The sequence below is a fragment of the Maniola hyperantus genome, chromosome 7 (genome assembly GCF_902806685.2).
Source record: "Maniola hyperantus chromosome 7, iAphHyp1.2, whole genome shotgun sequence".
Classification (NCBI taxonomy): Eukaryota; Metazoa; Arthropoda; class Insecta; order Lepidoptera; family Nymphalidae; genus Maniola; species Maniola hyperantus.
In genome coordinates, this window is record NC_048542.1 from 8,844,000 (window position 1) to 8,869,117 (window position 25,118).

The 25,118-nt window shown below is 37.7% G+C and overlaps 2 protein-coding genes across 2 annotated transcripts in view; one reads left to right on the forward strand and one right to left on the reverse strand.

Moving 5' to 3' along the window:
• Window positions 1-25,118, reverse strand: part of tup (LIM1_Isl and LIM2_Isl domain-containing protein tup) — a 70,070-nt gene that overhangs the window by 20,488 nt on the left and 24,464 nt on the right. Inside the window, exon 2 of the mRNA XM_034970352.2 lies at window positions 2,167-2,356. Within this exon, the coding sequence (XP_034826243.1) occupies window positions 2,167-2,356 (190 nt within the window). The remainder of the gene's footprint in view (window positions 1-2,166; window positions 2,357-25,118) is intronic.
• The window catches only part of galla-1 (cytosolic iron-sulfur assembly component galla-1), a 194,175-nt gene that overhangs the window by 18,814 nt on the left and 150,243 nt on the right, over window positions 1-25,118 (forward strand). The window lies entirely within an intron of this gene.

Consider the following 25,118-nt stretch of genomic DNA (forward strand, 5'->3'; position numbering starts at 1 on the left):
CTCCGATTAAGTTCTTAGTATGTAGATATCTACGAGTAGACGAGTAGTAGGTACGTCTTTACCTCGTCTCTACATAATAATATTACTGGCTGACTATATTATATGTTCCTATATCTTAGTTTTTTAATAGTAGGAACCTAGTTAAGCAGGTTTATATCTATTGACACAGTATCTATTCACGCCGTAAAGAATGTCGAAAAGGATTTTCTAAATCAGAATTTTTGTTTAAATTCTTTGTCTGTGGATTGATGTGATTACAGAACAAAATACAAAACCATTACGGCTAATTTCAGAGTACTGCTGTTTGTAATCTCACGTTGGCAGAACTGAGGTTTTATCATAATCCCTGTTCCATATAGGTAGATAGGTACTTACCACGGTAAGCAGCGAAGGGTTAAGGTACCTATGTTAATTATATGCATGTAATCTGCCAAAACCTAAGGCTAAAACTGACAAATCTGTAATGAATGAACGGTGCAATATGTGCACCGTTTTCCTATTACTAAACATGCAGAAAAAGCAAGCAAGTAAGCACGATTGCAAAGTGAATTTGCAACGTAGTCTGCCATGATCTGAGGATGCTCCTATGTCAAAGTGATGGTACATTGAGTAAGTTCCAGAAGATTTATGTGGTGTTGTATAGTGCAGTGGCGTGCACAGGAGTTCAAGCCAGGGTATGCATTAAGGTATGAACTTGTTTTACGGCAGGTTATAATGAAAAAGTACCTAAGCATTGATTTCTTACAATGAGGGTAAGCAGTGCGTTTATGCTTCTATGAGCTGCACGCCATTGGTATAGTGGTGATATATACTACCTATACCTATTGTTTGCTTGGTTACTTGCTTTCCCTACAAATAAGTACATTTAATATCTAGTTAGGTACTTATAGGTACCTTATTTATACACTTTTCTTTATTAAAGGGAGTGCGGCCGGTGCATATCGCATGCTGCTGCACGTTGTACCATACCTACATATTTATCTGTTTTGGCGAATTATAACGAATTAAACTTGATGTGCTTGTGTTAGGTAGCAAAGTAACGCCTGCTTCTATCCAACTTGCGCTAGGCAATTATGTATGTAAAAATAGCGTAGGTATCATATGCATGCAAAGAAACAAAATATTAAAATTATAAATTAGTAACCTAAAGTACAGATTCAATTGTGATAATTATAAGCACAAATCATTACAATGTAATAAATCTTTGTTTATGTGTCAGTAGCGCGTGATACAGCAAACAAGCAGTCACATGTGTTTACTTGTTTTATACAGTTATTATTTACGTGGGATTTTGAGATATTTTTAGAAGTGAAGTAGGTAGCCAACTACCTACCTACGCATGTACCTACCTAATGTGTCTATGATCTTGAGACATTATAATACTATTAGATAGGTAGGTATAGGTAGGACCTATCGCAATTCGCGTCACAATAGGCTAATTTGTGCTAAGCTAGCAAAAAATAATAGAAGCGGCGTAGACAGGAAAGCTTTTCGCATCACGATTTCGAGAATGACACTCAATTTATACCTACTAATAAGCATACCTACTAATATTACAATTACTTATACCTACCAAAGTGTGCTTATCTGTCTGTATGCTAGCTTTACACGGCTCATCGCAGCGGGCACCATCTAGATTCTAGGTACTTACTTGGTACAGAGATACTTACCTACTTATATCCTGTAGACGGACATAGGCTACTTTTTATTCCGGAAAATATATAGGTAAGTAGGTACTTAACGAGTTTCCACAGGGTTTTTAAAAATCCAAATCCACGTGGAAGAACATCGATGTACTTATAAGAAGTAGGTACTTACCTATAGCGAGCAATAATTCAAGTAGGTACTGAAATAGCCAGTGCGTTTTTTCTATTCAGATACTTAGATAGAAATTAGCCCTTGACTGCAATCTCACCTGGTGGTAAGAGATGATACAATCTAAGATGGATGCGAGCTAACCTGGGAGGGGTACCTATTGGCAGTTTTTATTAAACCCATACCCCTTTGGTTTCTACACGGCATCGTACCGGAACGCTATGTCGCTTGGCGGTAGGTAGGTACGGCTTTACCGGTAGGGTGGTAACTAGCCACGGCCGAAGCCTCCCGAATCTGGCGCGTACTATACTTATCTGCTTATGTAACCGAATCAAATAGGGAAGTACTTGCCTAGTATAATCTCGTTTACAATAAGTCTTGCCATCCCGCACAAAACACGTGCAGGACTCGTCGAGGAACTGCCTGCACTCCTGGCACTTGAGGCAGGCGGCATGCCACTCCAGGTCTGGCGCCACTCGCAGGATGTACTGGTCGTGGATCTGACCACCACAGCCCACGCACAGCGATAGCCTGAGCTTTTCTGTGAACAAATAACGGAACATTGGAGTTTATCAAAACCTGTCTCCAGCCGTAAAAGAAAACAGGCTGATGATGATATTGATGTTGGGGGTGATACATACCTATAAGCTATGGTCTAGTGCGATAGCACATACCTACCCTAGATACCTATCAGTGGATTGCGCTGGTAAGCAAATCAACGTTGCTTACGAGCGCAATCATCAGTTGCAAGTCAGTCTCTGGAAGAGTGATCGACTTTTATAGTTAAATGTGGTCATTTGCATAAATTTAGGTAATTACATGGATAGGTAATTTTATAGAGTAACGTAATATTCCGAGTTAGTTACATAGGTAAGCCGTGATAGCCTAGGTAGGTATAAAGCGTCCGCCTCAAATTCGGGAAGGGTTCAATATCGGGCACGCACTTCTAACTTTCCGGTGTTACGTGCGTTGTAAGCAAAAAAGATTCCTTGCTTTAACGGTGAAAAAAATCATTGAGGAGACCTGCACACCTGTAAGTTTCCACAATGTTTTCAAAGGTGTGTGAACTCTGGAAACCGCACTTGGCCAACTCGGCGGGCTAATGGCCTAACCCTTTCGCATTCTGAGAGGAGACCAGTGCACAGTAGTGGGCCGGCGATGTGGGTTGATTATGATGATGATAAATCTGGGTAATAGGTAGTAGATGCTTTTAAGTAGGTATTTTTTCACACCACTCGCACTAGAATGCCTTTTAACTAAGCGTAAAAGTACATCATAACATTGAAAAGTAGAGAATTGAACTTGGGGGTAATACTGACTTATTCTTAGGCGCCCCTGAACCGGGCGCTTTACTCAGGATTCTAGATGCAACACTCTCGCTACGCTTGGGAGTTACTTAAGTACTCTAAGATTCCTCCTTACGCTTGGGGTGTATCCCGGCGCCTGTGACGTAAGATACATTACCCCCATGTTGAATAATCTACTATTACGTTTGCCTCTGAAAGTATGCTAAGCGTCGTCGTCGGTGCTGGTTAAGTATAAGTAATATCACTAACATCTAATTTTGAAAAAAAAAATCTAAACCTACTTAGTTGACTGTAGCTCCGCGTAACATCTTGTAGCCTTTCTATAACGGTTTAGATTCTAATAGGTAAACTGCTCCTTTATGGGTTCCGCTTTTTCCATTGCCTAGGTATTAGGTAGGTAGATACTACTTAGATGATGTTTGCGACTTCGTCCCCGTGGATTTAGGTTTTTTTTTTAAATCCTGTGGGAACTCTTTAGTTAGGGATTAAAAATAGCCTATGTCCTTCCCGGGGAAGTAAGCTAACTCTGTACCAAATTTAATCAAAATCGGTTAAACTGTTGGACCGTGAAAAGCTAGGAGACAGACAGAAAGACAGACATTCTTTCGCATGTATAGGTAATATTAGTAGGTATGGATAATGTACCTAAGTAAGGAACGTTAATGGGAATATAATGTGATATTGAAATACCGTCTATCTGCGTACAAATCAGATAAAAAGGTGAGAACTACCTAAGGTGAGACCATGGTTCGTACTTCGTAGCAGCAAAAATGCGGTATGCCGTACGAAAAACAAACTAATGATTATTCATAAAAATGCAAATATCACCAAAGATGTCCTCCGTTGATATAAACAGCGGGTAAGAGAGGATTATGAATAAATTATCTTCCATCGAATCGATATCCGATAGGCGTGGCTAGGTCGGACCACACCCGCCCTGTGAGTTTGTCTCTGTCCCTCTTCACGATTCTTTCTGATATTTTTAACTGCCATGGTTGGATTTTTACTTTTTACGTAGACTTTGCATTAAATTTACAAGTAGAGTTAAGAGTCTAGACTCTATAGGAATTATAGTAAGGCGCATTTAAAAAGAAGCGGCTGGTGACGGGACATGTTGCAGCCGCAGACACTTCAGCAGGCAATACATTGACAAGTCGGCGCGCTAATGGTCTACCACTTACCAGCTACCTATAGTAGGCGACAGGTCCGAATGGCAATCGGGATGGGGACGCCCCGCACACCCGCACAACCCCCGCGATAACCCGGTGCGGGCGAGCGCGGGTAGCGTGCAGGTGTGCGGGGTGTCTCCCCGCCTCATACCCCGATTGCCATTTCGACCTGTCGCGGATAGTCCGCAATATCTACTTATATAGACTATCAAAATCTTTAGGTACTTTTATTTCATGTAGGACAAAACATAGTGTCTCTTACGGTATCTACGTCTGTGACTCTACCACTGTGCTGATACGGAATGCAGATTCTAATTTTTACTCAGAAAAGCCGGCAAGAAACTCAGTAAATAGTTGCTCTATTCACATCATAAAAAGGTTATACCAGCTGACTCTTCAGAAACTGCCCACAGGCCACATAATGTAGGTATAAGGGAAACGCTGGTATAGTCGTCAGTGTACCGATACCCGTCAGATTTTAAAAAATGGTCAGCTATTAATTTCTAGCAAAAACTAAATGAAAACTTTTTATGGCAACATATTTGTGATAATATTTTCCATAAATTAGTATAACAACATTTAATCCAAACTATAATAGCCTTGGAGAAAAACGCATTCGAAGTTAGCATTTTCAAAATTTGTGTTTTTAGCCAGGTTTAGTCACTCAATCGTAGTCCTACATGCTAGTATTCGAAGAAAGTTTTGAAACATCTATTGGCCACTCTGGTAAATCAGATTATTTTAAACAACAGTCAAGTTAATTTTCTAACGAAATAATCTATAAAACTGTGTTTATTTTATTATTATTTATGATTTAACACATGTGACATTTATTGGTACTTTGAAATCCCTCCTTGACCCAATACTCGTCAAAATTCATACTATTTTGACGGTTACTGGGACACACTAGAAAAATGAACGTAATACCGACACTGTTCAATTTTAAACCTTATTGCAACGTGATAAGAGTTTCAGTTGCGGTACACAGACATGACTGTTTTGGACAGTTAATCTGTACTTAAATTGACCTTTAAATTATGTAATGCAATGTTTTTATTTTTTAATCTGACTACGACGAAGTTAAAGTTTTATAATTTAAGCATGCTGTGTAATGTTTATCTGTTTCCGTATATATTTGACCGAGCGAAGTGAGGTCTCTGAGTCTACTTGAGTGAAATGGCACTTGTCCGTCTGTCCGTCAGAGCCTTATAAATTCTGAATTACTGACCGCAATTACTTCAAATTTAAACATAATATGAAAACTGATGGCCTTCAGCCAAATATTACAAAAATACATACAAAAATATAAAAGCTTTATTTCAGCGGGGCTCTCATATGAAATAGGGAGTTTTAAAGTGGCGATTGAATTCGACGCTATATGTCAAAAACGGTGACATATTAGAGATTGAAACGTGTGTATAATTTCAGTTATATCGTGCATCGAGACCAATAATTAATCTATGATATCGTGTACTTGAACAACAAAAATAATATCAGATATATGTTATAAAGAAACGAAATTATTTCATTTTTAATGGGCATCAGTATTTTTAACATAACTTTACAATAATCTTAATATTAGGTTGGGGAAAAAGTTACTTCGCATTTTTAAGAAAATTCAAAAATAAATAAATTGTATAGTTTATTTACATTTAACTAAAGTATGTAGGTACCATTTTTTTCGATAACTTTTTGCCATCTTGTAGGTAGGGACATGATCCCATTGCTATAGAAATTTTGGGACTTCTGATCAAAATACCGCGACAAGTGGTTTTGGCAGTCCTCTAGTGATGTTGTAACCTGACACTGCCTAAAGAATTCTGAAGAGACCGAAACAGCTGGAAATCTGAAGGTGCAAGGTCAGGACTATACGGCGGATGCTTTAACACCTCCCAGCCAAACTTTCTTAACTTTTGCTGAGTGGCTAAAGATGCGTGAGGTCTAGCGTTATTATGATGAAAAACCGCACCCCTTCTGTTGATTAATTCCAGCCGCTTTTTCTCAACTTCTTGCTTTAATCTTATCAGTTGTTCGCAGTAGAGTTCAGAATCGATGGTCCTGCCTGGTGATAACAGCTTATAATGAATAATGCCCACCACACACACAGCATCACCTTGTTGCGAGTTAACCCGGGTTTCGCCACAGTCTGTGAAGCCTGACCGGCCTTTGACCACGACTTTCATCGTTAAAGCAAGTGATTTAATGATTTCAAGCTTATTTCGTAGTTTAACGACATATTATTATGTAGATAACGGCTACATTCCACGATTAGTTTATAAATTTTATTTGTCGATATCTCGACCCAATTGCACGATCTTTGCAATTGGGTCTGGGCGATGGAGAGACTCTGAGCTTTTTTATTAAGTTCATAGTTAGCAATCATGTCTCAGAACCATATGTCAACAGGTATACATACCTACTCGTCTACAATGTCGAGTGCAGAGCTCTTAATGATTACTGGGTGGGGCAGGACATGAGCCTTAGTCATGATTTTTGTCTTACTCATGTCCATTTCTAGGCCCACCTGTTCTGAAGCTCTGCTGTCATTGAGCATTGCATTAAGGTCTTCCAGAGTCTCTGCAATAACGACTATACATTGTCATCGGCAAATCAAAGGTGAGTGATGTACTCGCCATTAGTGTTAATGCCAAGACCGTTCCAATCCTGAAACTTAAAACAGTCTTCTAAAGCAGCGGTAAAGGGCTTCGGGGGGGTTACGACTCCTTGCCTGGTCCTCAATGCGGACTGACATTGTGGCGGTTTTCGTACAAGCACTTCAGCACTTGAATATGCCAGTAGTCGATTTGGCACCTCTATGGCGATCTCAATACAGCCTATGTTGCCAAGGAATCTAAGGCTTTTTCATAAAAAACATTAAACAAAGTGGCCGATTATATTCTTCAGTCTTCTGTATAACCTGCCGCAGCGTGTGGATGTGATCCAGGTCCTGAAGCCCTTTCGGTATTTTTTGCTATCGAATTGAGTGGAGTTTCAAATGAGAGAGCGAGAAAATTTGGGGTTCACGAATATTAAATATATTGTTATATTAAAATATAACAAGCAACAGAAAAACAATTTTAAAAAGATGTCTATTTGACTAGTAGTCATCATCCCTATTTGAACAATATCTAAAAACAACTTGAACAATATAGTAGGTAATGCTACCTAATACTCGTAGGTGGACCCCCCACTACGTGGACGGACGATATCAAACGAGTCGCAGAGAGCCGCTGGGTTCAAGTGGCGCAAGACCGTGGCGTGTGGAAGTCCCTACAAAAGACTTATGTCCAGCAGTGGACGTCTATCGGTTGATGATGATGATATATCATAGACAACGTAAACGGCCAAGGACGAGGCGGGGATTGCCCGCCATGGCTTGAAAGCCCAGAATCCAATTGTTTTTCATTTAAAACGACTAGTTAAATTTATATTTTACACATTTTCTCAGCTCGAGTGGCGATGTAAAAAAAAATCACAACTTGAAAATGAAATTAAAATAAACCTTATGTCTACGGCAATAGAGTTTAAATTATTGTTAAAAATTGACGAGTTCTGGGACGCATTGACGATAATTAGGACAAATCTGACGGATACTGGTACAAATCACTCATTTTTGTATTTTTTAATTATTTAATAACATTAATGAAACTTATTAATTCCAAAATTATATTTAATAAATACATTATAATATCTGCTTTCTTGTCATGTAATTTGTTTTGTTCTAAATTCACTAACAGCAACGTGGCAAAGCTGCAAAGTCAGCTAAATTGAGAAACCGACGAGTATTGGGACATTTCCCTTACTTACGTACTGGTACTTACCTAGAATCTAGATACTTTTTCATAGTTGATGTCCACTATTAAGTAGGGGGAGTCCGGGAGAGTTTAGCAGGTAGGAGACATTAGCCACTGCTCATAGAATCTTTGTGGAACTAGATATTGCGACTTTGCCACACTTCTTAGCCTCCATAGACGCCTCCCACCTCGCTCACGAGATACCGTTACGATCGGCAGTTTGGTTTAGTAGTGAGAAGTAACTAAAAAATTTCGTGCCAGTAAGTAAATTTTTTAAATTTTCGATATTTGATTTCTGTTTCTTACTGTGAATAGATTCCAGTATATCATTTATATACATCGTAACTGTAATTATCCTAGTAACATTTACGGCAGACAGCTTTTACTTAAGTGTCATAGTTTTTTATAAAAATGTAATAACTGACAGATTTGTGTGGGGTGGGAGACATTACCCTGGAGTCGGGAGGAGACTTTACCCCGGGTAAACTCGCCCGTTGTTTCTCCAGCAATAATATTTTTGTATTACCTCCAAATGTAACCACGATCGTCCTGCCTTCCTTCATTAACTTCATCATCTACTGTACAACGTCAGTCAGAGCCTTCAACATCAGCATTAGTATTCATGAATCTATCTGCGGCGGCTAGAGCCAATTCACCATCAATTTTGACTGAGGAAAAAATCTGAGCAACCAATTGCAATATTAAGACAATCAGAAGAGGTAGCTTCTACATCTCAAAATCTGGATGTGACAACGGTAGATTCTGATTTACGACATAGACCGAAAATAGTTGTACCACAAATGATTCGTTCAATTCCAAAGGCTGCTCCTTCGTCGTGGTAGACAGCCCAGAAAAACTAAAAATTTAAAAAAAAACGCCAGAAAAACTAGACCTAGATGATGATATAGATGATTATGCACCAAAAAATAAGAAAATTAAAATAACTTAAAAAACAAAAAGGTAAAGCGAAGAGAAAAAGACAGTAAAAAGACCATTGAAAAGACAAGTTTTACAGTCAAGTGACGGTTAGACAGACCCTGACGAAGAACCCAAGCATGATAATAGCTCTGATAGTCCATGGGATGAAGTAGGAGATGAAATTGATAATTGGTTTTGTTTCAGATGTGCAGAAGAGAAAGTTATAAACATGAGACTTATGACCATGAAATCCGTTGGACTGTCCAAATATGATAAAGACATGATGAGGAGCAGTTTATTTGTATTAATTGCTCCAATCAAAAAAGGAATTCTCATTTACTACAAAATACTATGTGTCATATTTGTATGATTAATTTTTTTTATAGAATTATAATTTGTAATGATTATTTTGCTTATTTTTGTACCCGGGTAAAGGCTCCCCACTTGGGGGGTCAAGTCTCCCACCCAGGTGGGAGATATTAGCCGAATGTCACTTTGGTAGAAATCGTTAATTACTCATAAACTATTACTTATGTATCAAACTTTATTAAGAGAAAATATAGCTAAATAGTGCAGCTTAAGATACAATTTATAGAAAATAGCGATTTTTAAGTATATAAAGATTTATGAGCATTTTAGTGGAAGGCGGGTATACTCTCCCGGACTCCCCCTACTTACCTAAAAATGTAAAAACTTCTGAACTTTTGAGTAATTACTCAAATTCAAGTCTCTGCATGTGTAAATTGTTATTGAATATATAAACAATTTACACATGCAGAGACTTGAGTTTACGTACTTAATTACTCAAAAGTTCAATTTTTTTTACATTTAATAATGGATATCATCCATGAGAAAAGTATTGAATATAACAACAATTTACACATGCAGAGACTTGAGTTTAAGTAAGTAGGTAGGTACTTAATTGCTCAAAAGTTTAAAAGTTTTTACATTTAATAATGGACATCATCCACGAGAAAAGTATCAAGGTACCAGTAGGTACCTATAAATTTTCTGGTTTAATTGGCTACTAAATAACAGTAAAAAGATTTATATCTCGTTCCAGTTATAAATTAAGCAAAAATAATACATAGTTAAAATAATAAGTACACAGCATAAACCGCGGAAGCGCTTTTTAACTGTCATAAAGATGATAAAAGCAATGCAATCCATCAAAAAGCAATAAAGTGTAATTAATAATAACTTATTATACGCAAGCTACAAAAAAATTAAATTAAACCACGTAGCTATAAAACATAAAAAGGCATATTTCGCGGAAACAGACGAGAACGGCTAAGTACTTAAGTAAGTATACCTAAGTTGTTAAATTAATTTAAAGGCTTATTACGCCTTCCTAAAATATAAGACGTCCTAAATGGTATATATACTTAGGTAGTTACTAGTTACCGTCAAACTAGCCAACTTTGCCACTCAATGATACTTTGCCCAAAAAGCAAATTATAAGCAAGTTCGCTCTGTAATTTTTTTGATAAATTTAAACCAAAATTTGTTCGATTTTGATGGCGGGCAAAATAATCCGGACTTTTAGCCAACATTGCTCACATTTTTCATCGATTTGTCATCCAAATATAATGGATCATGGTGGCTTTGGGAGATAACAGCTAATAAAGGTGTAAAACATCTTACGTCAAAGTAAGAAAGTAAGAAATCACGTCATGCATTGCCAGACATTTAGTAAAAATACGTGAAAAATACCATGACTATAATTTAAGGCTATCTTGGCCTAGCTTTCAAAGTTTTGATTTTGATTTTAATTTTCTTTGTGATGTGACAACAAATTCACGGTTTCCAGATTTTTTCCTTTAGGTACTTGTGCTATAAGACCTACCTATAAAGATTATTGGTTAACGGGAAGAAGGTACCCTATAGGTTTTATTGATAGACACCGCAGACAGACGGATTGACAGACAGACAACAAAGTGATCCTATAAGGGTTCCTTTTTCCTCATAAACCACGGAACCCTAAAAAAGGTTTACATCCAAGATAATTAACATTATGCAGACAAAGTCGGAGACATAATATTTAGCAAGGTACCTGACTTAAATCCTAGATCTACTTATAAGTATAAATCCTATATCAGAACCTTCTTGTAGCTAGATACCACGATCAACAAAGTAATTTTTATTACACGTGCAACAATTTCAAACATCATTTACTTAGTATTTTAATAAACACTAAATAATGTGATCAATAAACCTAAAGTCTATATAAACCATAAAACTGAGCCATTAAAAAAGGCATTAAAATTATAATTAACGTCATTCAATTCATTATCTCATTAACAATGTCGCGAGCGGTGCGCTCAAAGGGATTAGCAAGTTTACGATTTTAGTTAATTAATTATACGTCATCGGGACCAAAGAAGCAAGCAGTAGGAAATCGTAAAACAAGAAGCCAATACATTTGGGTAAGTAAGTACGTACCTACTACATCATCATTGTTAACCTATAAGCGTCCACTGCTCGACAAAGGTCTCTATGCAGGGATTTCCACACGCCACGGTCTTGCGCACCATGAATCCAAGTAACACCCTGCGATTCGTTTGATGTCGTCTGTCTATCTAGTGGGGGTCTTCGAACTATTGTGCCCTGCCCATTGTCATTTGTCACTTCATTCACCTATGAGCCTTCGTTGAGCTATTTCAATGTCGGTTCTGGTTCTATACTTAGTTACAACAGATTTCCTCGTTTCGTTTCCAATTTGATCACGTACCTAGATAATTTCCAAGCATAGCTTTCTCCATCGTCCATTGACTGACTGTCCCAGGTACAACAAATACCTATACTACTGTCTACAATTTCGAGTCCAGACTGCAGAGCTCTCAACTAGGTATTATAATAGGTACATAGATTTAGTACATACTTACCTACATAATACATAATATGTATTATTATCATACAACCTGATATTTTTGGTTCCTTTGCCGGTTGGCTTCCGAGTCAAATTAATTAAATAATAATAATTATTGTGGATCATTCACACTACGAATTCCAGATAAGTACGAACCGGACATTATGTGATAGGATGTACCTACTATGTAGGTACCTATAGCAAGATAGGTGTTAATTTCACATTTAGCGTGTACAGCGAAGTTTTACTTTCAAATGGTGTTCAAAGTCCTTTTAAAAACTTGAAGATTAAATCCGGATCTGCTTCGTCTGATTTTCTAATTGCGTGAAAGGGCATTGAGTGTGTACCTATTAGATATACCTACCTAGCTGTTAAAGTGTAATCTTTCAAATTGTATTTTTTTAAATAGGTACTTAGGTAGGTAGGTATAGTCCGCGACAGGTTGAGATATAAATCGGGATATAAAGCGGGGGAACGCCCCGCGCGCCCGCACGTTACCCACGCTCGCCTGCAGCGGGTTAGCGCGGGGGCTGTGCGGGTGTGCGGGGCGTTCCGTCCCTGATTGTCATCTCGATCTGTCGCGTTACATTGTTCATTATGTTTCCACATGAATCGATGTGAGCTGACATGAGCGAGTTTACACTTAAAAGTTTGGCTCAATATGAGCAGCGCCGTCATCTTCGTTTGACCTAGGTCAAGACTAGAGTAGGTAGTATAGGTACGGACCTCGAGGATAAGGCATCATCCAAACCTGCGCGAACAAAGCGGGAACTGCGGGAACGTCAGCTACGCGGCTGCGGTTGCCTCCCACGTGCCCGAAAAAGAATTAAAAACCGGCCAAGTGCGTGGCGGGCCACGCGCAGTGTAGGGTTCCATAGTCACAATCCTCGAAAAACAGATATAACTCCTTAACTTGTGAACCCTACTTAGCCATGATAGTTTTCCTTTAAAATTGATAATGTATACTACTCCTGTTAATTTTTTCATGTTCCTATATACTACCATTTGGCTGATAGAGTGGGGCGACACTTGACTCTAATAAAAATTAGCACTTTAAAACATCATATTTTACAAACGGATCTAGAAATCAAAAAATGATGTACCCACACCCACAGTATTTTTACCTTAAGACCTATTCAACGATACCCCACAAAATGGGGTAGACGAGAAAAAAAAAATCATCCCCACTTTACATGTAGGGGAGCTACCCTAAAAAAAATTATCAAAATTTTATTTGACCACTTTGTCGGCGTGATTAATATTTAGGTATACTTACCCATGCCAAATTACAGATTTCTAGCACTAATAGTCTCTGAGATTAACCGAGGACGGACGGACGGACGGACGGACAGACAGACGGACGGACATGTCGAAACTATAAGGGTTACTTGTTTACTACAGAACCCTAAAAATCATAGTGCCTAAAAGTACCAACTTACTTTTTGAAAAATTTCCAGAATCGAAGAACAGATTTTCACAAAGGCTTTCAGTAATATTCCAGAAGAAAAATGAATTTGACAGAATTGTTGGTAAACTAATTTCCAAGGGTTTCCAAGATTTCCCAAGAATTACGTTAAACAAATATTCGCCCTTGTGGTAGAATCTGTTGCGTGACTCGCAATCGTAAGCATTCCAGATTTTGTATTCACGCTTGACCGCTTGCAGGAGTTTTGACCCCAATAAGTACGGATGAGCGGATTTTTCTACTCACTTACTTTTCTAATTTTTTTTAATCTTATGCGGCGGAGTTACTTAATCTACGTTCAAGCAAAGTGATTTTGGTTTCAAGTCCGGAATCATGGAATCCGGTGTTTAAATTTTAAATACTTATTGTTTCTTTTCGGGTGGAGTGGTACCCATGCAAAAAATTATGCCGATTAGTTGCTCCGTTGCGACGTGATTGAAGGATACCTAAACCAACAAACCGACAAACAACACACTTTCGCATTTATAATATGGGTAGTGATAATATGGGTAGTGATAATATGGGTAGTGATAATATGGGTAGTGATAATATGGGTAGTGATAATATGGGTAGTGATAATATGGGTAGTGATAATATGGGTAGTGATAATATGGGTAGTGATAATATTATGGGTAGTTATAATATGGGTATAGTCATAATATGGGTAGTGATATTATAGGTAGCGATATGGGTAGCGATGGTTGGTAAGTTGTTTGACCCCTTACAAGAAGCCACGTCTAACCAACTATTAAATTTATTCTGTGGTCTAACAGAGGATTGTCTATCGGTTGACAAAAACTACGTTTGGCATGTTTTTCAATCAGAATCTAGACACTTACGAAAGCAAAGACACAGGTGGGCTGCTACGTGTGGCACACCATTAATTGCACGTGCCTATGTGTGATTGTCACTAATTCATAGACATTACTGTGACACTCACACAGCTACAGGAACATGACCGTGTACACACACGTAGGTGTTTGTGTGTAAATCTGGTTTTAAAAACGCGTGCGTTAGAATTTATTGTGTCAATAATGAACCGACGGACGCCTTAAATAGGGTTGTAGAGGTGCTAGAGGTGTGTTATTTTGTTAAAATATGTTCATTTATTTATTTTCAAAAATTAAATTTTATTAAAGTTGTCATAAAATAGTTGGCTTGTTGTGATGACAGTAGGGAGCCGCTGGAGAGTCGCAGGGAGCCGCTGGATTCAGGAAGTTCCCACCAGCCGATGATGATGATGATTATGATGTGGAACCACGTGAAGAAAGTAATAACCAGGTGCAGCTGAATAAGTAGGTAAGTATATACCTATTGCCTTACCTATGTTTAACGGAGCAAGAGAGAGAAGAGCTCATCAATTAGCGTCAACTTCATTAAAAAAATAAAAATAAAAAGAACATGTTCAATGTACATCATGCCCCCCGCCTGCGACACTCTTTAGCATTAAAGTTTAATTCATTTAGGTACCTAGGCATCTGCGCGCAGTTGGGTTTTATTATAATATTTTATAACTAGTTTTAATTTAAAAATACAATATTACCTAAATAATGATATTATGATTTGTATCGTGTGCATTTATTGTTATAACTTCATTATACACGGTGGGTAATAACGGTTATTTATACGCATAGTAATGAATTTGGAAAATATTATTAAAGCACACAATTAGGTATCATACAATGTTTAAAATTCATTATAGATATAATTAAGTAGTGAGTAAGATAGGGTTTTTATCAACTACGCAACAGGCTACGTATGCGTGTAGGTATATGTTTCTCAGTTCATCAGATCCCTCAATATTGCCAAGTAGTACCTAATCATTATATTATGATATAGAGTAGTAGCCAGGTAGTTTAGTACTTTTAGAAGAACCAACAAAAAACTCGGCGGTTGCTCTTTTCAAAGATTTGATATACAATATGATGCCATGTGTAAGAAAAGTATTTGCAGTCCTGCGCGTTGCTGGAACGAGCTGCGGCCTGTAGGTCAAATCCACGCTCTTTTATCATTTAGGTAATCTTCAATTATAATTCTGGTACGGAACCCTAAAAATGGGCATACACCTTCCAATGTTTTGGGGTAAGCATAGGATCTTTAAATAAAGATAAACAAGGTAGTGCCAACCCTACAATCAATAATCAAAGTCGGAGGCGGCGTAGTACAAAGCCGCCGCCGCGTGTACCGCGTTATCTCGACGATTACCATCGGGGTAGCCGTGATATAGGATAGGATAGCTAGTGGCTATACCGTTCACTGTGTCTATGATTTTATGCTGACTTTTTTATAGTAGGTAGGTAGTTACATACTTTACTTCTGTGCCCAACTCTTAAGAAACAGTGATTACTGGACTCTCTGTGGCTTTGTAGTTTGTATACCCACTTTAGTTTCCCTTAATAATTAAACTGGTCAAAATACAGATCAAGGTTACAAAAAACGCAAATTTCTGGAACTCTTTTCTACCTTAGTACCGCAAGACATCGTCAAGATCTGCATCCGTACGTACCTACCTATTTAGTTGAAATTCCACGGAGACATACGAGGCGATATGCTTCCTCGTTTCTTATCCGAATAGCTAGGATATGGAACGCCATGGTTTCCGTCTTAAACTAACATCATTACTTACCACCGATGAGATCGCAGTCAAGGGTCAAGGGCTAGCTTGTATCGGAATAGGTATATTATTAAAAAAACTGTAGACCCAAAGATCCTTTCATGTAGGTTCACCTAAGTACTTGCATAGCTTATCTAAAACAAATTACTAGATTTGTTCGGGTGGTTGATTCTTACATTATGTGGTAGGTATTAGTACCATGGTGGTTATGTACATATGTATGGTGGTATATGTATGGTGGTTATGTACATATGTAAGAGGAAATAGCTTTTAACTTATTAATTTAGTATTCTCAAACGGTGGTTTGAGAATACTAAATTAATAAGTTAGAAGGTATTTCCTCTTCGGAACGGAATGATTCAAATTGCTGCGATGTTGTTCATTTCTAATTTACCTAAATCTAGGGCTCGGAAACCTGGTTAATCTTTGTAACCAGCTCGTAAGAAACGCCATAAATTTCAAAAAGAGCATTTTTATTGCGATTCCACTCGAACAGAATCTATGATAAGTATCGGTTTTAACCAAAGAGCAAAATAAAACTGTGCCAGGCTCGAATAACGGTTATAATTTCGCTCGCTAATTTGTTTACATCGGACACAACGAGTTTTTTCTCGTATTTCCTATAGCTAATGGCCTAGTTTTTTAGTTAGTTATATTTTCACTTGTTCAGGTTGCGAACATGCTCCGCCCACTATAGTCGTTTGAAATTTGAAATTAACCTGAGGTTAATCCCAGCGATCACGCTCCCGAATCGATTTTGCTCCGAGCGAGCGTATACGAAGAACCTGGTTAGGAACCATAATTAACCGGTATTTTTCAAACCGTTCTCAAGCCCTGTTTAAATCACCACAAGCACTGTTAAGTACCACGTAGGTACTTACCTACCTAGTAAGGTAATCGATTGTTCAACTGTATGTTAAAATTAACGTCTCAATACTCAAAATGGACGCATAAAACAGTGGACCTTGACTGTAATGACTTTACAAACAATTTAAAACAACTTTACATTGTTCGTAAGGCCTATAACCGTGTACGAAATATCATAAAGCAAGAGTTATTTGTATTGGGGATGGTGGGGTGTTTGACGGAATTTTAACCCGTAAGGTGCGTCTTGTTGGTTTTAAACTGTTTAAAAAGGACGCGGGGTTAAATTAGCGAGTACTACCGCGGCGCAGCTAAAAGGAACACAGGAATAGGTTGGGTATCCGGTCTTGACAATTGAGGATAAACCTGAATGACTCCTGCATGTGTCACATACCTACAGTCCATATAGTGGGATAGAATAACATTTTTATACCTTTAAATCTATACATAGGTATAAAAAGACTTGTCCTGACTGACTGACTGATCTATAAATAAATAAAATATCTAAATAAATAAAGATCACAGAAAAAGGAAAAATGCAGATGTTAGGAATTACAAAATTAAAGCTAAGCTTAAAACTACGAGTGAGAAAATTCAAAAAAACATACCTAAACGATTCTGTGTGTCAGCTAAAAGGGCTACCGCCTCAGCGTAACGCTGCAGTATTGAACTATACGGCGCTGATTTTCAGGCAGAGCCGAGACGTCACGACCCGGCAACGAAATACCTACTTTAGCTCTGTGACTTTAGTGCATCTATCAAAACTATCACACTAATATTATAAACGGGACGGGTCAACTAGTGTGGTAAAAATATCAAAGTTAATCATGAAGGTTTGTAAATTTTTCGTAGTAAGAGTCCTGTGTACTTATTTCCAACTTATCTATGAATTAACCAAAAATAATACCTCCTAAGTAGTTTTCTTCCTAATATTATTCTCAAGCATCTCGTACTCATACTCAAGGTACTTTCTTTGAATTAAAAAATATAGGATAGTATGTCCGGATAAATATAAACATAATATGGGATCCATAACCAGGGGTATAATAGTAAAAGTAAATATGAGAAGATAGGATTTGGTCGAAAAATACCGCATTGTTGGACATGGGGGCCAAGTCTGTTTGACGGACATTAACACTTTAGAAATTAAGTAGTTATGTTTGGTCTGAGGTATATTTGGTGTGCTGTCTATTTAGATGCACTTTGATTACCTACCACAAACAGATAATATTAAGGCAATTAATCGTCTTCTTTAATCTTAACTTGGTATTTTTACAGATAAACTGGGTAAGTACCTACTTAAAATTGGGTAAAGAGACTATGAGAACGGTAAAAAATCCAGTGGAACTTTTTCGGAATAAAAAGAAGCCCATGTTCGTCATTTAAAATTTCGTCAAAATCACTAAAAACTCTTTGATTTTCTAAGAAAAAAAGTAGCCTATGTCCGTTCCCGGGATGCAAGCTATAAATAAATAAATAATAAATAAAATCTTTAATATCTTTACAAACATGTAGTTTAACAAGCTTTAGTGTAAGGCCCTGCCTCCTGAGGTAGTGTAAACTGTGTTTCAGGAGGTTCATAATCATAATATTATTTATATTTAACATTGACAACTACTTAAAAATTAAAAACAACTAAGTAGGTACTTATAATTGCAAATTTTTTATTTCTATTTTAAATATCGTATACTAAGAGCATGTTTTTTTTTTGTTTTTTTTTTGTGTGTGCAGTGTGTGTGCGTGTGAGTGAGTGAGTGTGTGTGTGTGTGTACGTGCGTGCGCGTGAAACTATTTTTAATTAATTATTATTTATTTAGATTAAATACTAAATTAAATAGGTAAAAGTCAAGAATAGTCGAGAAACTTTTCTTCAAAGGGATAACTAATTAAGTTATTCCCTTAAGAAGAAAAATTCCTCGACACTCTCATAATTGTATTCCTTTAGCCAGGTTTTGACAAAGGTTTTTAAGTCTCTATTTGTCATGTCCTTTAATGTTCCTTTTTTTAGTCGATTGTAAAGGAAGGGTGCAAGAAAGTCGTAATGTCTACGCGCTAAACTACTCCTGACTGCGGGCACAGGGCATCTGTCAACTCTCTTTGTACTCGCTGGCAGGAGTGGAACCGCTTCTCTATGATATCTACGCAGAGTCTGGTAGATAAAAAGTTTTCTCACAGAGAGTACGTCGCATTCTTTATATAATCTGGTAGTTGGAAAGATAAAAGGATAAAATTTAATAACTTTGAGCAAGGCACGTTGCGCCCGCTCAACCTCAACATTATGCGTTTTGGAAGCTCCACCCCAGGCGCAGATGCAGTAGCTGAGGATACATTCCCCAAGGGTTTTATAAAGATTGATTAACATATCCGTATTACATACTGCGCGTAGGGTTTTACAAATATAAATAAGTCTTCTAATACGCATACTGGTATTAGCTATGTGTGGAACCCAAGTCATATTATTATCAATTGTAACTCCAAGGTATTTAACTGTAATGGCTGGCGTTAGGGAATCACAGTTACACGTAGATCCATCAGTTTGATTGCACGGGTAGCAGTGCGCTCGTATTCTAAAATTATGTGGCGGTCGTCCACTCTTAGTTTTGCTGAAACAAAGATACTTGGTTTTGTTGGTATTAAGAGATAGAAGGCTATGTTCTAACCACGAAATTGTTGTACTTAGGCCTATTTCTGCATGTGTATTAACCTCATCCCATGACGAGCCGTGGAATAAGAGAACTGTATCGTCGGCAAACATTATGATATCAGCATTTTCGATTTTTATATTGCAAAGTTCGTTTATATAAGCTAAGAAAAGTGTAGGACCTAAGGTACTGCCTTGAGGGACTCCGTAGGAGCATGTGCACGTATCACTTAAACATCCTTCAACTCTTACTTGCTGGGTTCTTTTAGAGAGATAGTCAGAAAACCATTTCTGTGCTAATCCTCTTATTCCACAGTTCTCTAGACGAGCCAATAAGATTGGTATGGAAACTGTATCAAAAGCTTTTTGCAAGTCTAGAAATACTCCTACAACCTTTTTGTTTCGATCTAGGTGACGTGTGATCAATGAAGTTAATTTTAATACAGCGTCTTCCGTAGAATTCTTGGCGCGAAATCCAAATTGGTTATTAGATAGTATTTGGTTCCTTTCTAAGTACGATATAAGGCGTTTATTAACAAGTTTTTCAAGTATCTTTGCAACAACAGGTAAGAGAGAAATGGGCCTATAGTTAGTAGGCAATTGTTTGTCACCAGTCTTAAAAATAGGAGTTACAATCGCTTTTTTAAACAAATCCGGAACAGTGCCGGTAATAAAGCTCTGATTACATATGTAGACTATGGGATCAGTAACTAAATCAGCACAAAATTTTATTACATCGACCGTAATGCTGTCCCAGCCTGGGGCACTTTTGCTTTTGAGACCCGATATTATGTTTTTGACTTCGGAGGAATCTGTTAAGTATAGTGAGAAGGAGTCACGCGGCGAATCCGCTAGGTTGACAGCCTTGCTTGCTAAATCAGACTGTGTCTTTTTAATTTTATTAAGGATCGTGTTTGCTAGATCGTTTCCTACAGATGTAAAGTATTTATTTACTTCATTTAGTGATTCCACAGATGAGGGTTTAATTTTGAGTAAGGGCCCTGGGGACTTTTTGTTGTTACTATAACATAGTTCTTTGACAACATTCTTCATACTTTTTTCGAGGGTAGGCACTGAAAAGTGTGCACGCGTTTTTTTCGGCTCTCGTGTTTATTTTGTTTAAATTAGTTATTTATTGAATTTCAAACATGTATTAGTGTTCTCTTACCTGCCAGCCCTAGCTCCAATCAGAAAATCCACACTTGGCACCAGAATTGACAAATTAATTAGATAATATATCACAAAAGCACAGTCACCATAATTAACATCACTATGGAGGCCCTACAAGTTTCAATCCAATCAATGACGGAGCATTTCAACAATCAAATGGCAGAATTCCAGAAGAGTCTGCAGGGAGCGATTCCAGCATCCAGCCCCGCATCTAATATATCTGGTCAGTTCAACACTTTCCGTACATTTGTGTTATCTGCGCTTGCTGGACTCCAGCAGCAAGTAGAAATGTTGGCCAAACAAACAGATCAGATGGAGATGCGGAGTAGGCGCAAGATGTTGCTGGTCCATGGCATCCCTGAAGGCACCGACAGTAATTTGGCAGCTACAGTGAGTACATCGTTGTCCCAACATTTAAAGTTACCCGACCTTAAGGAAGATGTTCTGAGCCGCTGTCAGCGCCTGGGTCAGCCCAAGGAAGACAGGCCCCGGGCTATACTTCTAAAATTCCGGACCTGCCAACAAAGAATCAGGTCTGGTACGCCAAAACGGCTCTCAAGAATACAGGCATAACCCTATCTGAATTTTTAACTAAAGACCGTCACGATGCCTTCATGGCTGCGAGGCAAAAGTTTGGCGTTTCAAAGTGCTGGACGAGGGACGGACTCATTATAGTTATCGGCCATGACGGGAAACGACATCGGGTGACCTCCAAGGCAGAGGTTAGCGCCATCCAAACGCGCAGTGATAGCCAGACAGCGGCCACTTCTAGTGCTCTAACCACTCAAGTCCCAAAGGTCGATAAGCCATTAGTGAATGAAGCCGCGAGGACAAAAAGGAACGCTAGGAAGTAAGGCAAAGTCTCCTTCTTGTGCTCTGGCATTATTTGTTGTAGTTTTGTAGACTTATGACGCTTGCAAACCATGTATAGCAACTGCATACTTGTACTATCAGTAGGTATTAAATCATCTGTGTCTTTCTGCTATTAATTCACACGCCGTCACTTTAATTTCCGATTAGTTGTGGGTACTAAAAGTTAAATTAGTTATCTAAACTCTAAACTTCAAACTTCTCAGGTTTGCAAAATAAACAAACATCAAAATGGCACTGACATTTTATGACTGACACTTGACAGCTGAATCCATCGTTCATCGTTCCTAGTCTTTTAATCTATGGTAACTAGGGCCTGCGGTCTTCCAATGTTACCCACACTCATTGATTATAATCTGCATGCATTGAACTATGTATTGTACGTTTACGTAGCATAGTCCTTAGATTAATTTTAGTGTTGTAAATATTGTAAAATAGTAATTAATTTTAAGAATTTATTTGTGATAGTTTTACTCTCAGCTTGCTATCATGTTGTACCTACTTAATTATGCATGTATTAATAGTTGCATTTTTTGTTAGCTTATTAGGTATTTTTTCGATATGGTAGCCTAGCTTCTCGCTTCATTTAGTGTTTTATGTACGGTTTTATCTGATTAAACTTAAATCAATGTTTTACTTTTATGCGATCTATTAATTTGCTGCTGGCGGGCGAAAGGAAATACTAGAAGGACCCGTACACTAAGTCTTATTATTATTATATTTTATTTGAGTTAATATTATTATTTTAAGTACCTCGGTATTATTTTAAGTAAGTATATCTTATAATTATTTTATTTTATTCTATTATTATGGCTAATAACGATATAGAGCACAGTAGTTCTGAAGACGAGTTTTTCTCAGCTTCTGATAAATCAGATGCATCCGATGGCAGTTTCCACAGCGTTTCAGTATCTCTCCATACCCAACTTCTTTTAGCGCTATCACCCTTTCCTAAAAACTTCAATGTGGTACATATCAATGCCCAAAGTATTCCATCTCATTTTACTGACCTCTTGGCTTCATTTGAAAATAATAATAGCATCCATGCTTGCATTTTAGTATCTGAAACCTTCCTTAAACCATGCTTGCCTTCTACCTCCTACTCTATTCCTGGTTTCCACTTAATTCGAAATGACCGAACGGGTAAGGGTGGGGGTGGTGTGGCGATTTACCTTCGTAGCCATATTCCCTTCACTGTTTTGGACAAGTCACCCAGTTTGTACTCAGAAACTGCTGAACACATTTTCATTGAAGTATTATTTGGTCAACTGAAATTACTTCTTGGCGTATATTACAGCCCTTCTCTACATATTAATTATTTCCATTCGTTTGAAACACTCCTTGAACAATATGTACCAACAGTTGACCATACAATAATTTTGGGTGACTTTAACACGTGTCTCCTTAAAGGGGATGCGCGTGCGAAACGGCTGACTATTATTACGAGCAAATTCAGGAGCTTGGTAAAATAGTTTACGGGTCGTTTCTGTCAAGTTTTCGTCAAAACTATCTATCTCTATAACTAGCTATCTCTGTACCTTTCGTCAAAATCGGTCAAACGGATATGGTATGGACCGTAAAAAGATAGCAGACAGACACACTTTCGCATTTATAATACCTATTACGGTATGGATACTTAGAATGGATTAATTAAAATAAAACCTGTCCAATATAAATTTACAAAACTGGGAGCATTTCTACATGAGCTAGGCTAGCTACAGGTATAATAAGATTTATAAGACTGAATACCTAATTCCACTCTCGTTCAGGAGCATGACAAATCCTGCGATTTTGCAATTAAAAAAGTTCAGTCCACTCTTCCGCCAGCCTCTTGCCCTTGTACCTCTGCCATTAAAAACGAAAAAAAAGTAAAAAACGAGAGTTTTTTTATACTTACTACAAAGATACGTAAACATGCAGCCGGTGCCCTTTGGCGGTTTGAAAAAGGAGCCTTTACTTCAAGTACCGAACAAACTAAAGGTTTTTGGATATAAGTCACTGAGTTGTACATTGGAGATCCGTAAATTCTAAACAATTTTAATAAACCTTTTTTGTCTACTTATATCTATATAGAAAACTAGAACTAGAATTCCGTGCAGAGATAGCTTGCATCCCGTCCTAGGACATGGGCTACTTCTTGTCCCAGAAAACCAATGAGATCCTATTCCTATATTCCTTGAAGTAGGTACGAGGATGGTTCTTACGGGGAGAAAAAAAAAAATCGACTATTAGCCGCGGTACGAAGTTCGCCGGGGCTGCTAGTTATGAATAAAATGTTTTGGTCGCCAACTGTAAAATTGTGAGAAGGCCAGTCATCTTACAAAATTGAAGAAAACTACAGCTACTACTTATGTATTCTGTACTATCTTACTTCTTCGGTAGGTAGGTAGGTACCTAGGTACTTAATTTCCGTTTGACAGCAGATGTTACTGATAAGCGGAAACAATTAGATATACTTACATATTACATACTAGCTGCCCCGGCGAACTTCGTACCGCCTAACAGTCGATTCTAATTTTTTAAATTTTTCTCTCCGTAAGAACCATCTTCAAGGAATATTATAAAAAAAGAATTAGCGAAATCGGTTTAGTTGTTCTCGAGATTTGCGATCAGCAACACATTCAGCGATTCATTTTTATATATAGAAAGAAGATATATTCAGATTTCGAACACTTCATTTTTTACCATACCTAATATTCCAATCTTTTATTACAAAAAGGCAATACATAATTATGTTAAGAATCTGCCTTCCTACGAGGTAAAATTGGCTCGATGCATCCATTTGCCAGATAACGCTAATCCCAAAAAATGCTGATCGAACTTTTTGCAAGTTTTTATCAAAGTGTCTTCCCAGTGGGTATAGCCATAGGTAAGCAGTCAGCACCTACCTAGAAATAAATATCTTGCTTGTCTTCAATCCCCTCGTACGAAGGCAAGGAGAGTCAGCCAAATAGGTAAGTACTTACCTACTTACCTACCTAGTTGACAAAATGTTACCTAAATGAATAAAATATAACAAGAGTTATCATTAGAGAATCTCTAGAGACCTGCATCAAACCTCATTCTGAAGAAATAACGGAACATAACTCTCCCCTTGTTAGACCATGCGTGTCTCTTAAACTGACATCTAAAGCAATAGTTTGATTATCAGCTAATCCCGATTACATGTAAGTATGTACATTGATCTTTCTATACTAACTTACAATATTATTCATCTCTTGGTGTCCCTTCAGGCGTAATACTGGTAACACATCGATGGTTCATCGATTACCTTTCCAATACCCTAATCTCCGATCATTTGACACTCAAAGACGCCATATTTCTTCCTTTTTTATAATTCAAGATGGCGCCCGATATGTGAATTTAGACGTCAAATTGAGGCAAAGGAGATTTTATCTTGATCTAGCGACCTTGCCAGAGGGCCACTAAATGATCGTTAAATTATTTTTTATGCATCAAATTCAATACAGTAGGTACGCGGCAGAAAATAACGTAAATCGACCTTTAGAATGAGCTTTCGGCTTCGTAGAGCGTTGTCCCTGTCACTCATATTATGTGTCATTTTGTCGGTCTATACGACAGAGCTACAAATCCGCTATCTCAGTAGGTATATAAAAGGAAA